This window comes from Dama dama, chromosome 5 (genome assembly GCF_033118175.1).
Source record: "Dama dama isolate Ldn47 chromosome 5, ASM3311817v1, whole genome shotgun sequence".
Lineage (NCBI taxonomy): Eukaryota > Metazoa > Chordata > Mammalia > Artiodactyla > Cervidae > Dama > Dama dama.
In genome coordinates this window covers 52,203,872-52,222,734 of record NC_083685.1, presented here as the reverse complement: position 1 = coordinate 52,222,734, position 18,863 = coordinate 52,203,872, and the positions used below count along the sequence as shown (strand labels likewise).

The 18,863-nt window shown below is 38.9% G+C and overlaps 1 protein-coding gene across 1 annotated transcript; it reads left to right on the top strand.

Annotated features, from left to right (window-relative positions):
• Nucleotides 1-40: 40 nt before the first annotated feature.
• MGARP (mitochondria localized glutamic acid rich protein) lies at nt 41-11,737 on the top strand. Its single transcript, XM_061140897.1, has 4 exons — nt 41-513; nt 4,464-4,567; nt 9,355-9,448; nt 10,890-11,737. The coding sequence occupies exons 1-4, from the start codon at nt 81-83 to the stop codon at nt 11,321-11,323; spliced, it is 1,065 nt and encodes a 354-aa protein (XP_060996880.1). The 5' UTR covers nt 41-80; the 3' UTR covers nt 11,324-11,737.
• Nucleotides 11,738-18,863: the final 7,126 nt, after the last annotated feature.

Below are 18,863 nucleotides of genomic sequence, written 5' to 3'. Positions count from 1 at the left end.
GGGAGCTTGCAGCTACCCTTTCCACTCCTAGGAAAGCTAGTGGAGTATATGAGATAAAGTGGGTTCCGATTTCATGTGGCATGATCAATCATGTCTGTCTTATTCCAGATGCGAGGTCCGAAACATTTCCAGTCCACTCCGAGTGGAAGATAAGGCAGCGGGCAGTGGGCAGGCAGATGACGGCGACTTCACGGTTCCCTATCCTTATTCTGAGAGGCCGCAGTCAGCTGAGTTCTCAGGCCCAGGAGAAAGCAACAGAGTCTGGAGATTGGGTTGTGGGAGGATGGTGCAGAAGACCAGCCGCTTTGCACGTCCCCAGAGACCGCCCGGGCGGGGCGGGCAGGGGTCGGCGCCCCTCCCCGGGGCGGGGCTCGCAACCCCGCAGCCGGCTCTGGGCTAGAGAGGCTGCTTCGCTGCTAGCTGCTGGCGCGATGTACCTCCGCCGGGCGGTCTCCAAGACCCTGGCGCTCCCACTGAGGGCGCCCCCAGGCCCCGCGCCGGTCCGGAAAGACGGTGAGTCCCAGGTGCAGACCGGGGATCCTCTCCCGGGATCCAAGCCTGAGGACAGGTGCCCCGCGCACAGATTGCGCGGGCGCCCCCAGTACCGGTCTGCCCTTGGTGGGTCAGATCCATCCCCGGGCAGCAGAAGCCTGAGGTTGATGGGGGAGAGATGGGGGAGAATGGCCGGGAAATCTCCCCGAAATTCTTGGAGATCTTGGAAGTAGGGAACGTTTCCAGCGCGGACTTCTGAATCCGGACTAGATTTCATGAGTTCGAATCTTGATCTTGGGCAAGTGATTTAACTTCATTTTCCTCAACTGGTAAATGGACAACACTTGTTGTGAGTTTTAATGAATTATTATGTAGTTAAAAGCGCTTGGAAAACTACCTGGCTAACGTAGGCATTAGCTTCCCACTGGTATTGACACAGGGACCAAGGCGTTCTCCATCTTTACGAGGAAGCAGAGGTACTGGTGGGCAGATGGTCACAGATCTGCGGGCCAGGCGGGTTGCAGTGTCGGTCCAGTGTCGGGCCAGGCAGTGTCGGTCCAGTAGAAATTGGGTAACTGCTCTTGAGAAATAAACTCCAGACTTGGCCAGGACTCGGCCCGCGCGGGCCGTGGCATCCCCGCCGGGGAAGCGGCTTCGTCGCACCTTCCTTGGGGGCTGCAGAGAAAACGAGCTCACCAGCTGTTCGACGGCGTCGCCCCTGGATCTTCACCCGCAGATTTTCTAAAACATGGGGAAAGGGACATATTCCCTAGAAGTGAAGTGGCAGTGCGAGTTGGAAGCTTATTAAATAAAAATTGACACGTACGAAAGCGCCTAGCACAGGGCCCGGGACATCGCAGATGCTTAAGTGTGAGCCCTGAGAGCATCGTTCCCCAGCAGCCGGCGACCCTGGGCCCAGGTTGGCGCTCCCGGAGAACTTCTGCCCCGGCCGGCTCATTCCTAGTCCCCATCCATCTCCCCTGTCTTTTCTGTCCCTGATTGGGGCGCCGGCTCTTAGACAACCTCGTGGAAAATTCTTAGTTCTCCCTTCACTTTGCCTCTCTCCTACGGCTTTAGCATAGTTCGTGCGTTGGAGTCGGGGAGAGGGGAAACAGAAAGACTCCGGCGGAAAATTCCATGGCCCATTTCCACCACCCCCCACCCCACTTTGATTAAGCCTGTGGTGGTGATTAGTGATGGAGGGAAGCAAGGTCTGCCTAACTAGCATTATTTTTCCTCTTAAAATGCTCCTGGGAAGAAATTGCCTCCATTAACAGAAATAAGACTTCGTTTTCCTTGATCTTTATGCAGAGTGAGATAGAGCAGGTTTTTCGCTGGTGAAATAAAAGGAAACCATTCATTTGAAATTTCTGAAGATAACGGGGCTGTTGTGATGGGGGGTGGGGGGAGATAGATGAGCCCCCTGATGGTGGCCTTTGGCGTTATCTCACCGCAGCCCCCACTGGCCACACGGACAAGCATATATGTCTTTTTTTTTTTTTTTGGTAGCTACACATATTTCAAATAATTATTTGGGGCAAAAGAAAAGCATCTGTAAGATTCTAAATAGGTTAGCAATATTGGTTGTAGCAGTACTACAAAAAAAGATCAGTACTTTTTCTCATTTTCACCTAATGCTTTTTTGATTTATTTAAGTATTTTCAGAACTGTTATCGACTGAAAATTTGGCTTTGGTCGTGAGCATTAACCTTTTATTGGTTCTTTCAGCTTTGATGAAAAATGTAATTGATTCAGTTTATTGAAGGATAAAATTTTTATTGTGCCTCATCAAATTTTGTTCTCTGGTTTTTGCTCTTAAAAATGTAAAATTTTAATGAGTAAATAAATTAGGTTTATAGTAAATCACTGGAAAAACTCAGAAAGGCAAAATAAAAGTCGCTGATAAATCCTATCACTTAGTGAATACCACTATTTATTTGTATTTTAGTATACACAGTGTTCCACACCTTTTTTTCTCCTTGCATTTTTTTCTTTTGTACATAGCTTCCACAAATCTGGGATAGTCCTCTAAAGATTACTTTGCTGTAACTTTTCACTTAACATATTGTAAATATTTTCTCATATAGTCCTCTGCAAAAATTAAAATATTTATGTTTCACATTATGAATATGCTAAAATTTTTCTAATCCTTACTGAATATTTATTTTCCATTTTACTGCTTATTTGAATATCTTTGTCATAATTGTATTTGTATTTGTCTGTACTTAAACGTTCATAATTTTCTCTGTTTTTTCCTATTAAAAAAACCTTTATGTTATTTATGCCTGGTTGCTGACTATGAAAGCTACATATTCCCTATTTAATAACAGATGTATTTTTAAACCAACAAAAGCTCCACTAGAAGTCAAAGACATAACTTCTTACCATAGCCTCTCCGGGCACATTTGTGAAAAAAAAAAGTTTTTTTTCTAAGCCATGATCATTTATATCCAAACTAAGAACATGTATACAAAATCTTTCCAGTTTTGCTACTACAGAGATTTGTAGTTTGTGAAGATGTCTTGATATTTGCTTTCTGCAAATCAGAGCTTCTTCCTGGTCCCTACACCCTTATTCTCTGTGCCAGGTCACATCAAAATACTGCATTTTCCTCATCACACAGGTCTCATGCTTTTGCACATGCTCTGCCTTCTGCCTCCAGCGCCATTTTCCCTCCCCTTATTTATCTGACAAACTCCTCCTTTCCCTCAAAGCTAGGTCATGTCTCTTCAACTGTGACAGTTACACTGAGCCGGCTAGCTGAGGTCTTTCACTGCGTTTTCATGCTGTTGTTGCTTCGGCTTTCATATTTCATCCATTACATCATTTGCCATGCTGCACTGCAGCTATTTGCCTACAATTACTTGTCTCTACATCTTTTCCTTCTTTTTTGAGGGTAGGGACCTTGTGTGTTGTGCTTACAGTCATATTTTTTTTAAAGATTATTTAATTAATTTATTTATTTTTGGCTGTGCCTCAAGGCATGTGGGATCCTAGTTCCCCAACCAGGGATTGAACCCACACTTTATGCATTGCGAGTGCAGGGTCTTAACCACTGGACTGCCAGAGAGGTCCCTTCAGTTATAGTCTTAATGCTTCTAACAATGCCAAACACATTATAACTGTCCAACTGTTTGTCAAATGAGTAATAAAGGTCTCTACTTTTTTTTCTTTTTTTCTTTATTTTTAATCTTTAAAATAGAGAATTTTGGCTTTAAGCTTCTTCTAGCTTTGAGTTTATTTTAAAAAATTTCAATTCCACAGCATATGGTATATACAAATTCTAGCACTACACAGTTAATATATTTAAGTAGAGTAGTATAGTACCTTATCTATTTCTATTAGTTTGTACAAAATTGCCCTTCTGTTTTAGATATGAACTTATTGGCAACATTTGTCTTTGAAAGGTTTATATCTGCCCATCTTTAAAGGTTTTATATTAGAAGAATTAAAGTTTCTTTCTATGCCTACATTTGTGTTATAGATTTATAGAAACATGTAGGATTTCAACATAAGTTTTTATTTAACACATAAATTTTAAGCACAAATTATTAAATTCATTTTAAAAAATAAACTTTTCCATTGAATGCTGTGGTGTGGTATATATAATATATTTTTTTTAAGTTTGGTATATTTAATAAATGGATTTCTTTTGCTAACCCGTATTTCCTTTGACTGTTAAAATTGTTTAGTGCTTTTATCATTTCTCCTTACTCACGCCTGCATTCCTCCTAAGAAAAGCATGATGCTGAGCATCAGGATGACAGGTTTCATAAGTAATTATCAAATCAGATTGAGAAAAATGTCAAGTGGAATTACTGCCCTACCTTGTAATACTGTATTCCTTTAAGCTAAAATCAGTTGATGTTAATATAGTCCATGCTCACTGAGGGGAAAAAATTTTTTTATGTAATCACTTAAAATAGTTTTGCCCATGGTGGAGCTAACTGTGTTTAAACTTGTTTTCTTAGCATCTCTTCGCTGGATATCATCTAACAAATTCCCTGGATCATCTGGATCAAATATGATCTATTATCTGGTTGTAGGTGTCACAGTCAGTGCTGGTGGATATTATGTAAGTGATTAAATAACCTTGGTGTTCAGGAATCCATATATTTCACAACATGTGGTAAAACTCAAAGCAATGTCAAGATCAGGACCTAGGAGTAATTGAATATACAAGATTATGAAAAAAGAATTTAAGTATAAAATGCTTAATACCGCTAAGTATGAATGACTTCCAGTAAAAAACAATGTTATTATAAATACTAGTAGTACTAATAGCTGACATTTGAGACCATATTTCAGACTCATGGTTCATTTAATAATTACAACAATTCTTTAAGGTAAGTACTATTAATGACATTCAACAAGAACTGTTTTGAGAGAGAAACTTTTAAAAAAATTAATAGACTTTATTTTAAAGACGAGTTTTAGGTTTACAGAAAAATAAGCAGGAAGTGCAGAGAATTCCCCCCTTACCTCTCTGACCGCCTTTTCCTTATCAACAACCTCCCTTTAGTGAGCTACAGTTTCTTACAACTGATGAGTCAATACTGATACATTGTTATTAACTAAAGTCTGCAATTTACATAAGAGTACACTCTTAGTGTTGTACATTATATGGATTTTGACAAAGATATAATGACACGTATTCACCATAATGCCTTCCCTGGTGGCTCAGTGGTAAAGAATCCGCTTGCAATGCAGAAGTCTCAGGAGAGGCAGACGCCATCCCTGGGTCGGGAAGATCCCCTGGAGCAGAGCATGGCAACCGACTCCAGTATTCTTGCCTGGAGAATCCCCATGGACAGAGGAGCCTGGTGGGCTACAGTCCACAGTGTCGCAAAGAGTCGGACAGGACTGAAGCAACTTAGCATGCGCACATGTACATTCACCATTTCAGTAGCATACAGTCTCACTACCCTAAAAATCCTCTGTGCTCCAAGCAGTCATTCTTCCTTCTTTCCCCACCATCCTTTTATTGTCTCCATATTTTTTATTAGCTTTATATTTTTTTATTAAAAAGTAATATTTATCCATATTTTTTTAAAAAATTCAAATACCCACATATATAACATCAAAAGAATGTCTTCCTGCCTGGTTTCCCTTATTCACTCCCTGCACGTAATCACTATAAAACAGTGCTTTTAATAGTATGATTTTGAAGCTAAAAAAAAAAAACTGAAACAGGGAATTCCCTGGCAGTCCAGTGGTTAGAACTCAGCACTTTCAGAGATGTGGGCACAGTTCAATCCTTGGTCAGGGAACTAAGATCCTGAAAACTGTGTGGTGTGGCTAAAATAATAATAATAATAATCCTATTAAATTGAATCATTCCTCATTTTCTTTCTAAATTGAAATCTAATCTTTATTATAAATAAGAGTAGAATAAGTGTTATTCTTCAGAAACCATAAGACTACACAATCACTACATTTTGGTTTGACACTACAGAAATATACATAAAAGGGATTTTTAGTCTTAATTATGAGCAGTTTATAGGACTATGAAGACAATGAAACCAAAACGCATATTTTAATCTTCAGGAATTTGAAAGCCTCAAGAATCTAGTAAAGTTCAAAGATGTCATTTTTATTATTGTCCTCCTCTAATCGGCTTTCCCTCTTACCTAGATTTCTTTGCTTTTACCATCTTTCCACTGCTTAATATTGAATTCACTGCCCAGGGCCACTCTAGTCAGATATAGGCCACTGGATAAAACAGATTAAACTAGGTCATGTGATTATGTGGGAAGCTGGAAGACTGAATTTCATCTGGACATCACCACATCCCTAATTATGCTTACTAGTGCCAGACATGAACCTCTCCAGGCCACTAAATTTTTCTTTGCAAAAGCAGGAGTAAACTGGACAGTTAGAAACTGGCTACTTGTGAGAGCTCTTTCTGAGCTTGTTCTCTGACAGTGGGAGTGGAAATTGGACAAGGCGATGATATCCAAGTCCCTTTCCACCTCTAAGATTATATAGTTTTAATTTTGAATGCTGGAAGCCTTAATTCCCAAGAGTCTTAGGCTACTTTCCAGAGGAAATACAGAATGTGAGGCACTCCAAAAACCCGTATTCTTATAATATTATTCTATTATACTAGAATAATATTATTCTATATTATTCTAATATAGAATAATAAATTCTATATTAGATTTAATCCAAACTGAATCTACAGATGTTCTGTAGCCAAGAACACTTTTTCATTTCCAAGTAAAATCTTCTACAACAAGAACCTCTTAAAATCTGAGAAAGGCCCAGGTCACTTCAATTTTTTGAGAGTCCAGCTATATTTTTAAAAAGTTATTTATTTACTCCTGGCCACCCAAGCAGCATATGGAATCTTAGTTCCTCAACCAGAGATTGAATCTGCACTCCCTGCATTGGAAACGCAGCATCTTAACCACTGGGCCACCAGGGAAGTCCAATGTCTGGGTATCTTAAAAAACAAAATGCCAGACTGGGTTTTAAAAGCTGCGGTAGATTTTAAATGCTCACATTTAATGTATAATGTCATTTGGAAATTATTTCCAAAGTCTAACTCTGAGACCCTCTCTTTTAATCGATCTTTCTTCTACTCTGCTTGATTATGTTAGATTTTACAAAGCTAGATCCTCTAGGTTACACATGAGTGTGAGTTATTCTTAAATCTCTTTGATTCTGCTTGAACAGCTCAATTGTGTTTTAGCCCCTTGAACAATAAGACTAATGTCCTTGGGATGTTGTCGCTGGAATAGCCATTTCAGGGCCGTGAACTTGGGCACAGGTTCAGCTTTACGGTACTGAGAAGTGACTCAGCATACTAGTCCTGTAAGCCGTCAGGATCTCCCACCCCACTGGGAAAATATTCCTTGCTTTTATACAAATATGTTGACTCTCTTTCCTGCTGATCCTGTTTGCTCTGTGTATTTCTTTCTTTCTTTTTTTTTTTTTTTGCTCTGTGTATTTCAAAGCCCGATGGTTCACGTCAGAATTCACCAAACCCTGAGGGTTGCTTAAGGGCCACGTTTACATCATTTTCACCATGAGCTTATCCAGTTTCCATTTTCATAGTCTAACTTGAACATGCCAAGAAATAGTTTGTAATTTGCATAGGAAAACTTTTAATGAGATTAATGATTTACGATTATTAGAAATTTAGGAAATGCTACATATAAATTTGTTTATGTTGTTTAGTTGTGCAGACTCTTTTGCAACCCGCCAGGCTCCCCCTGTTCATGGGATTTTCCAGGCAAGAATACTGAAGTGGGTTGCCATTTCCTTTTCCAGGGAATCTTCCCAACCCAGGAATCGAACCCATGTCTCCTGCACTACAGGCAGATTCTTTACCACTGAGCCACCTGGGAAGCCCCACATATAAATATACAATTTTTAAAATGTATCATCCTACCACTAAGAGAGAAATCTCTACTAACATTTTTTAAGCTGAGATAATACAAATAATATTATCTAACTAGTGAGATTTTCATTTTTAAAATATCATTGTCTAATATGAATACAGGCCAGAGATTACTGCTTGAATTGGAAATAAAAAGACATCTGTATGTTGTATCTAAGGTTCAGATAGCTTTATTCCCAATTCTGTTTTGCAAGTAACCTATGGCAGGTCATATTTCTGCTTTTAATGACTAACCCTAGAAATCTTCACTGGGGTCTACAAAGCTGTCATTTTGGAAGATTTTTTGAAAACTTCTTATTGTGAGAGAATTGAGTTTCATATGCAGTTATAATAACTAATAGCAAGACAGCTTATATACCTTTCACCTCATTTCCCCTGTGCCAACATCTCTCCTAACTGTAATACAATATCACAGCCAGGAGACTGACATTGATATGATCTGTAGACCTTATCAGATTCCACCAGCTTTACATGCACTTGTGCATGTGTTTGTGTATGTGTGTGTGAACACTTAACTGCATGTATTTAGTCCTAAGCAATTTTATCACGTGTGTTTACCATCACAGTCAAGAGACAAAACTATTCTGTCATCACAAGGATCCCCAGTGTTGTCTCTTGTAATTGTGCTTCCTTCCCTCCTGCTCTCTTCTCCCTTCCTTTTACTTCCTGGCAACCACTAACCTATCCTCTATTTCTATATTTCTTGTCATTTCAAAAATGTTACCCACCCCTCAAATAACATTAAGTAGATGGAATCTGAATGTATGTAACCTTTTGAGACTGGTTTTTTTCACTCAGCATGATTTGCCTGGAGATTCATCCAAATGGTTTCCTGTACCTACAGTTCACTCCTTTTATCTATAGTTCATCCCCTTTATGGCAGAGCAGTATCCCATGCCATGGGCGCACGACAGCCTGTGTAACCAACCAACCTACGTAGGACTTCTGGACTGCTTCCAATTTTTTGGCTATTACGATTAAAGCTACCATGAACATGTGTGTTCTGGTTTTTGAGTGCACATAAATTTCTGCTTCTCTGAGATGAATGCCAGGGGATATTTTTTAATGCCTATCAAAATATTTTTACTTTAGCATAATTTATTATTTTCTTCTTTGTCTTATCTACTTTGTGTGTTTTCAGTTCTCTTTGACCTCTCTCAGAGCATTTCTTTCTTTTCTTTTTAAAATTTAATTTGGCTGTGAGGCATATGGATTCTTCACTCCCCCAGCAGGGATAGAACGTACAGCCCCTGCATTGGAAGGGTGCAGCCTTAACCAGTGGACAACCAAGGAAATCCCTCTTTATTTTTAGAAAGCATTCTACTTAATGACAAAGATTTCCAAAGGGTAAATAAAAAAATAGATGGTGTGTATTGGTTTTTCCTGTTTGAACTGTAAACTTGGCATGGTGAACCTTCTTGCTCAAGAAATAAATTTAAGCACACATTCACTTGCAGACTTACAAGAGAGTCACATCAGGGAAGGCCAAACGCAGTGATCATGTAACAGATTTGAAAGAAAAAACCAAAGCGGAGTTACATCCACCTCAAGGTAAAGTGAATTCACTATTTTCTTTTTCCTTGATTTTCATCATCATAGTCTAGCGATGAACACTATTTGATTTTGGCTTCTTTACTTAGTCCCAAATGGCGTAGGTAGGAGTTTGTTCAAAAAGGAAAAGTCCAAAAAAAAAAAAAAAAAGAAAAGGAAAAGTCCAACCAAAGTCTAAAGACGTTTTGGATGAGTGCACTTGGTAAATGAAAACATTGTACATTTAAACCGCTGACCAGCATCTTTGACTTCTTTGTGTGATGACATTACTCTTCCCCTACTCAGGCTTCCATTCATGCAGGCATGAACTTGACCTTTCATTTCTCTCTTTATTTTTTTAAGTCACGAAACTCATTTTGTTTCAATTTTGGCTAAGAACATCTGTGTGCAGTGACATTAGAGTCAGTTATCTACACTGAGTCCCTCAGTTCAGATTGATAAAATGGCAATTAGTAAGAAGAGAAACTTCATATTTTCATCCTGATGTATACTTTTTGCCTTAAAGTGCTTGCTTTATACCATACTTTCTTTCATTTCAGCTATAATGTCATTATTATCAAATACTATGATCGCTATTAAGAGACAAAGGAAAATAGCTTCTCATGGACCAGTTTTAACCTTTTTGTCATGAGAACAATAAGAGAATATCATTAATAAACATACTGAATATAATCATGAGATGGTTGTCTGTAATAATTATAAAATGTTATAAAAATTATAACATTTCCTTGGTTTTAACCCTTTTCATATATATTATTTTAGTTAATCCTCCCAATAGCTTTGTTAGGCAGATATTATTAATATCCCCATTTTACAGGAGACAAAACTGAGGTTGAGGGAGGATTAGTAACTCTTCAAAGTCATCAGTTAGTTGGTTATTTTCCCGTGCTATTTCACATGACACATGGCCTGTTTATTTTCATGACCTGTATTTGAATAAATAATACGTGTAAATTATTATTTTTTAAAGTTCAAGAGTTTCCAAAGGGTTTGCAAAATAGGAGATCCTCCATTTTTCCTCTCCAGAGGCAACCAGTAACACCAGTTTCTTTGTGTCCCCCTGGAGAGTCTTTACAAATATAACTATTTAGGTTTAATCTTACTCTCCTTTTGTCCTAATACAAATAGTACCATACCTGTACACTGCTCTTTTCCACTTAACAGACTACCTTGAAGACCATTTCATATCAGTACTTATTGATTTGTCTCAGTTTTTAATTTTTATATTTTTATTAAAAAAAACTTTTTGGCGGCAAGGCGGAACATGTGGTACCTTATTTCCCTGACCAGGGATGGAACCCACACCCTTGGTAGTGGAAGTACAGAGTCCTAACCATTGGGCTGCCAGGGAATTGCCCGACTCAGCTTTTAAGATGACTGTAGAGTGTCCACTGTATTCCCATGCCCTTTAACACTTTTTTTAATGGACTAAATTTTAAAGGTGAAAAAGAGAACCTTGTGGGTGCCGAGGAAGCCAGTTTAGAAGCCCCTGAAGTATCTTCAGCGGAAGCTTCTCCGGTGGTTACTGAAGATATTCCCGATGCTCCAGCTGTGGTCGTAGAAGAGGCGCCCCCCTGTCCAGATGACGCCGAGGCTGCTCCTGCGGAGACCAAGGTGGTCGGCGCTGAGTCTCGGCCAGAGGCGACAGGCGCGGCGACAGGGGAGACCGCAGAGGAAACGACCGCAGAGGTCACGAGCGCAGCTCCGGAGGAAGCTGCTGCCGTGGATCGTGATGAAGGTACAACAGAGAACGAAGGCTCTGGTGAACGTGCTGAACTGGAAGAAAATTCTCCAGCTGAGTCAGAATCCTCTGCCGGGGAGGATTTACAGGAAGAAGCCTGTGCTAGTTCTGAGGCCGCCTCAGCCCAAGGTTAATCCCATGCTGATTGACACCTCGGCAAAAAAATGCCATAGAGGGGCTGATAGGTGTCTTTGTAGTTTTAGTAACCTTAGATTAAAAAACAACAACAACAACAAAGGCTTCTTTTCTGGAAGATGGTATTGTGCCTTGAGGATTTTTGTTTTAGTTATCTACTGATCGATTTCAGAATGGAGAGATTTGAGATTTACATGTCTGAATAGTTTTCTGCTCTCTGGGATCAGAGTATGACATGGCAGTAAAGAGCTTAAAGAGTTTCATCTGTGAATTTAAATTTTATGTGACAGAGATTGAGCTATCTTTACAACCTTCATTCACATTAGTTTTGCTATAACTGCCTTTCTTTAATGTATGTAAATCTAGGTTCTTGAGTTTTAATTTGAACTCTAAATAAATCTGGAAAATCTTTAGTGCTTCTATTATTATTCACTCACATTTATATGTATGAATAGTATATATTAACATGCATACATATAACATCACATGAACACTGCAGTGTTATCAAAGAAAACATAATCTACGGAAAACTCTGTGTATGGCAATATGTGTAACCTTTCTCCCATCTATGTTACATGGGGGCTGTGCCGATATTTTCCATATTAGCTTAGTTCTCTTTGAGCAATGTTTATTGAGGACTTACACTTCATGCTAGGGATCATTCATTCATTTCCATATTCAGCAAGTATTAACGGAGGACGTATAACTTACCAGGCACTGTTTAAGTGCTGAGATGAAAAAAAAAGCAAAAATTCCTGCCCTTCCCAGCTCATGTCCTAGGGTATATATGTTAATAAATGCTCTGTGCTATGCTTAATCGCTCAGTCGTGTTCCTCTCTTTGTGACCCCATGGATTGTAGCCCACCAGGCTCCTCTGTCCGTGGGGATTCTCTAGGCAAAAATACTGGAATGGGTTGCCATGCCCTCCTCCAGGGGGTCTTCCCAGCCCGAGGATCAAACCCAGGTCAACAGATAATAAATAGTAAGCAAGATAAATAAGAAAACTCTAAACAGATATAAATAATAAACAAGATAAATATAGTCTGTTAGATACTGATAAGTATTTGGAAAAAAGTAATGAAAGTAAAGGAATCCTACATGTTGGTTTAGGGGTGGGAGTTGTCATTTTATGTAGTGCAGCCAGAGAAGACCTTACTGAGAAGCTGTCTTGTGAGTAAAAACCTGAAGGATGTAGAAGGGACCTTGTCATGAGGGTATGGGAGGGTAGAGAGCAGCAGAAAAATATTCCAGATGAGAAGACTAAAAGGATCTGAAGCATGAATGTGTTAAAGAATTTGAGGAATTGCAAGGTGGCCAATGTGTGGCTGCTGCTAAGTCGCTTCAGTCATGTCCAACTCTGTGCGACCCCATAGACGGCAGCCTACCAGGCTCCCCCATCCCTGGGATTCTCCAGGCAAGAACACTGGAGTGGGTTGCCATTTCCTTCTCCAATGCATGAAAGTGAAAAGTGAAAGTGAAGTTGCTCAGTCGTGTCCGACTCTTTATGACCCCATGGACTGCAGCCCACCAGGCTCCTCCGTCCATGGGATTTTCCAGGCAAGAGTGCTAGAGTGGGTTGCCATTGCCTTCTCCGAATGTGTGGCTAAGGTGGAATAAAAAAAGAGTAGTGAAGATGATTTCAAAGAGAAAGAATGGTTATGCAGGGCTGGGCTAGATCACTCAGAATCTAGTACAGTTTTGGCTACCCAAGTAAGTTGGAAAGTTGCAGTGGATGCTCTTGATGCTCTGACTAGACCCCTTTAACTGGGCCGGTACATACACTCCCTGCCGCTGTGAGTGTTACACACACCCTGCCCTAACCTCACCTCCAGTGGCTCACAGCGATGACTGACTACCACGCTGGTACAAAAGGTGGGACCGACACCCTGGGACAACTCAGAGCTCCCCAGGGGCTCAGGTTGAAGCTGGTTTCCAGCTGAGATTACATCATTGCTTGGCTTTTTCTCCTGTTACATTTTGCTTGCCTCCCTCCTGTTCTCCTGAGAGCGCTCCTTTAATAAATCACCTGCCTCCAAATTCCTGTTTCAAGCTGTTGCCAAGAAATCCACCTAAGGTAATTGTACCAAGTGTCCTAGGAAGCAGACCCTAAGAATAGGGCTCTGGAATTTTATTACTCGCCAGCTCGATAGCAATAAGGACCCCATCACTGGCAGTGGGTGGAAGACTGTTAGTTCCTGGCCTTCTGTAACAGTGTGGTTGCTAAGATGTTCACTCAAGGTAAAGTAGGGTAGACTGTAGGTGGAAGGTGGTATACTGGCTGATTTAATCCCTTTGGAATTTGAGAGGTACCAAGAAATAATAACTAGGACTTGATCATTGCAGAGCAACATTTCATTCTGAAGTACAAAATGTATCTGGGGTTTGTTTTGAATTTGCCTCAACACCAATTCTGCATTAGACTTGTAAGTCTAAGGCCTATGCGCAATGAAGGGATGCTGTTTCACTCAACATTCTGTAAAATGGAGCAGAAATACTACCCAGTACCACTCTTACAACCTCAAAATACACACAAAAATGCATTCTTCTTCAATCTTTTGGTTAGGACGGTTTCTGCTGCAAATAAACAGAAACCAATTCAAACTGAGTAAACAACAGAGATAGTTACTATCTAACCAGCTCTCCAGAGGTCAGGCAGCTGCCAGGTTGGTTTACTCTGTGGCTCAGCTGTCAAGAACCAGGTTATTTCTATTATTCTGCTCTACTATCAAGAATGTTTTGGTTTTATCCTTGGTCGGCTTTCCTCGTAATCACAGGATGAATCACCGGAATTCTAGGTATTTTATTCAGCCACAATAATGTCCACTCAGAGTCTTTCAAGAACAAGATTTCCTCATCTTAAAAAATATATTTCTTTTTAATGTTATGTTGTGGAAATCTTCAGACCAAAAAATGCAGAGAGAGCAGTATAAGAAATCTTCATGTGCTCTCACTCAGATTTACCAGCTATCAAGTCTCGGCAAATCTTGTATTCGTATTCTCACCCACTTAATCTTCTACCACTACCACAGCCTGTATGTCAAATAATAATAACAATTATTATTATTATAACAATAATAATAACTAATTATCTATCAGAAAGCAAATTTCCTCAAATGCCTCATTAAGGATTTTCTCCCCACCTTCTATTTGTTTTTTGGCTCAGAATCTGAAGTCCACAAATTGCAATTGGTTAACATATCCTTAAGTCTTTTTTCTATAGGTTCCCCCTTCATCGCCCTTTTGTTTCTCTTTGTCATTTTTTTTTTTTTTTAATAAACTGAGTCCTTTAATCTGTAGAATGACCAGATGATTCACAGTCTGGGTTTTGCTTATTGCCACTACATGTATTTTTTTTGGTTTTATTTTCACATGTTCTTCTCCCTTGTACTGCCTGTAAGGTGGTGTTTAGACATATAGAGGTTTGATCAGATTTAGGCTTATTGTTTGGACAGGAATACCTCATAGGTATTCACACTTCCATCAGGGCTTACAATATATAATTGTTTTTTCTTTTTGATGAAGTCATCCATCCATTTTTGGAATCACCCATTATTTCACTAACAGTTGTAAAATGGTGATATTGTCATTTTATCATTACATATTAGCAGAACTACTTCTATAATGGAGAACTTCACCAACTCTTTGATCATACTGAGGTAGATTTCATATAGGAAAGATGGATTAAATACTTGGGTCTTTTTTTTTTTTCTTATTTTTTTGGTGTGGACTATTTTTTAAGTCTTTATTGAATTTGTTACAGTATTGCTTCTGTCATGTTTTGGGGTTTTTTTCGCCCCAGGAATTGTGGGCTCTTAGCTACCTAACCTGGAGAAGGAAATGGCAACCCACTCCAGTATTCTTGCCTAGAGAATCCCAGAGACGGAGGAGCTTGGTGGGCTGCCGTCTAGGGGGTCGCACAGAGTTGGACACGACTAAAGCGACTTAGCAGCAGCAGCAGCAGCTACCTAACTATGGATCTTGAACCAGCATCACCTTCATTGGAAAGCGAAGTTTTAACCACTGTACCACCAGGGAAGTCCTGGATTTTTCTTTTTATTTCCAAGTTTCAAAACATGATGGCTCCCCAGCATGCTCCATAAGTGACCAATATGTTATTTTTTATGATCATTATGAACTCAGCAATTTAAACAAATTATATGCTTTAATCAGTTGGAGTTATTATCCTTATTAATACTCAGATTTCCCATCCTTGACAAATGGGAGAGTCTTAAATGGGCTTCCTGATTTTTTTTGACTCAAAACTAGTAGTCTTGGATAGCTTCTTTGCTTTCTGTATATAGGCTATAAAAATCCTATCCCAAACCTGGAATCAGCTATTTCTTTAAGAAGCCTTGCTTTTTTTTTTTTTTTTTTTAAGAAGCCTTGCTTCTTTTTTAATGTGATTGTAGTATTTAAGGATTTAAGTATTGAAACTACAATCTAGGTGACCAAGCGATGTCCATTGCTACTGGGTTGGTCACTGTATCTGTATCTAGGCCTTTAAGTAGACATAGTCATGTCATTTCACATTCCCCCAAACAGCACTCTATGTGAATACTTGTTTCCCGTGAGAGTATATTGTCAAATGTCCAGATTTTTGCTCACATGATGGATAAAAAATATCCAAGTTTGGGTTTAATTTGCATTTCCTTTATTAACTGTAAGATTGAACATTTTTTCATTTGTTTAAGAACCATGTACATTTCTTTTGTGCAAACTATTTGTTCATATCTCTAGTATATTTTCTATAGTGTTGTTAATCCTTTTTTTATTTTTAGAAGCCCTTTATGTATGGCAACCCACTCCAGTACTCTTGCCTAGAGAATCCCATGGACAGAGGAGCCTGGTGGGCTGCTGTCTATGGGGTCGCACAGAGTCGAACAGGACTGAAGCGACTTAGCATGCATGGAACAGAGATAGTAAACTTTTGTCTATGATGTAGACAAAAATATAAATATTTTTTCAAGCTTGTCATTAGTCTTTTTCATTTGCTTACAATGTTTTTGTAATATAAGAGATTTTTAGTTTTTATGTAATCAAATTGATTAATCTTTTTCTGTATTGTTTCTGAATTTTGAGCTATGATTAGTGTAGCAGATTGGGGGAAAAAAGTAGCTACACATTCTTCCCTTGTATGCACACTCCTGTGAAGTGTGACTTTACATCTCTTCCTGTCAAGAGATGGGGACTATTTTTTTACCTCCTTGAATTTAGGCTTGCCTTGTACTTTGCTTGGTAGAATGCTGAGGAAGTGACCTCATGAGATTCTCCCTCTGTTGGATCTCTGGGACCACTGAGTGGAAAAGCCTGGACTAGTCCATGAGGATGAGAGACCATGTGGAGAGAGAGGCCCCATCTATCACTGGTGCCAGCCCCAGATCTGTGAGTGAGGTCCCCCTAGATCAGCATGCCTAACTGCTGCAATTGTGAGTGAGGCAGGCAAAACCAGATAAGAACCACCCAGCTGAACACAGACCAAACTGCTGGTCCTCAAAATTGTGAGCAAAAAAAAATGGCTGTGTGTTAAGCCATGAATCTGGAGCAGTTTAAGCAGAGGTGTAGTTAAGATATTAGGAAATAAAATTTTGAATTTGGTGCAGCCCAGCTTTCATATGTTGCATTTCACATTCCTTAACCAGGATGAAGAAAGAACTAGCTGTGCCCAGCAGATACAGAATTGATCTGGCTTAGCCTCCTGGCCAGCTGTTGCCTTTTCTGAATTTTTTTTTAGAACTACTAAATGCCAAATGTGACTGTACATAGAGGATTTTTTTTTTCTTTTAAAACTCAATATTTATTGAAAATAATCTTTTCAAGACTAACAGCAACCTATATTTTATTAACTTTTTTTGACTTTAACAACCTGTGTAATGAAAGTTTAACAATGGTATTCTATAATCAGCATTTTAACGATCAGACCATTGACTGATTTTAATAGAACAAAAAGATGCATTTAAAGAAAAAGTCAAAATGGGAGAAATATAGAGTGTGGGGCCTAAAATGGAAAACCCATTGCAAAAGATAAAAATTGGCATCAAAATCAGACAACCAAGCTACTTCTCTTTGATGAAGAGAGAGATATAAAGGAAGAGTAAGTTTAGGAAAATGTAATACACATTCTAATCAATGACATGCTCATGAAATTTAAATATTAGTTTAACTGTTGAAAGAAATGTATGGAGCAGTCTTGAACAGTGGATCTGAGGTAACTACTCGGTCCAGTTTTTCAAAATGTGAATTTTCTATTACAAAGTACAGTGTATTCCACAGCCAGCTTTTGAGAATTGAAGCTGAATTCAAAGAAGATTAGTTTCTGGATGTGTTAGTAGTTTCTGTGCCAAGTATTAGTCCTGTCAGAGAGCATCTGTTGACCAGAGGCAACACTGTCCTTTATAATAAAGCACATCATACAATGTTTTCCCTCTGTTAAAAATTTCTCTAAAGAAATTTCTAGGAAAAAAATGTATTTATTTTAACTTTGGGGGTAAGTTTTTAGTGAATAAGCTGGAGGAATTTAGAAAGTTAAGCATTATTATTTGACTTTTTCACATGGATATATAATTTTAAATATTCATTGCCCTATTAGTGATTAAGCTTAACCTTAAAAACTTAAGCTTTATTTTCTGAGATTAAGTCATATGGAGTGCTTTCTAGGTTGTAGGAGGAGAATAAAGAGAAAATTAGCATTTAGGAGGAATTCCCTAGTGGTCCAGTGGTTAGGACTCTGAGCTTTCACTGCTGAGGGTGAGTGTTAAGTCCCTGGTTGCAGAATTAAGATACCACAAGACAGGCAATGTGAACACGACAATAAAAACAAATAGAATGACCAATTAAACTGATTATTAAAACTCATATTTAGATGATAATTGATTGAATTAATACTGCAGTGATTTTTATATGGAACTTTCAATGAGGAAAATAATATATTTTATAAGAACTCGAAGAGTAGCAAAATATGCTGAAATTAAGCTTTTTTACAAATTTATCACCATCACATCTCTAACTCCTCCCAGTCCATTTCATCTCCAAACTCTCTTGAAACTGTCACCTTAGTTCAATTCCTTATACCTGCAGCCTCTTAGCAAATCTCCATATTGGTCAGTTCACTGTTATTTTTCTAAAATGGTTAGTTGATCATGTTATCTCCCAATTTAAACTCTTCGCTAGCCCACTAATATCTGATTGAAGACATTTGAATTTGTGATTACTTTGAAGTCAAAATTCTTATTTTATAGTATGATGTTTAGGGCCCTCCACAAACCACAACTATTCAATCTCTCTTCAATCTTATTTTTTTGTCTTTACTCCTATTTTCCTACAGCTTCCAGCCACCTCCCCTCTCCCATGACCCAAACAGCCTCAATGATTTAGCAGTATCGTTGCTTGAACTTGCTATCTTGTATTTTGCCTCAAAGAACTGGTACACATGGTTCACTCCAAATGGAAAGACTCTCCCAATCCCTCAGCTGGCTCAACTTCTTTCTGATTAGTCAGTTCAAACATTATCTGCTCTGCAACACTTTTCCTCACCTGACTGAG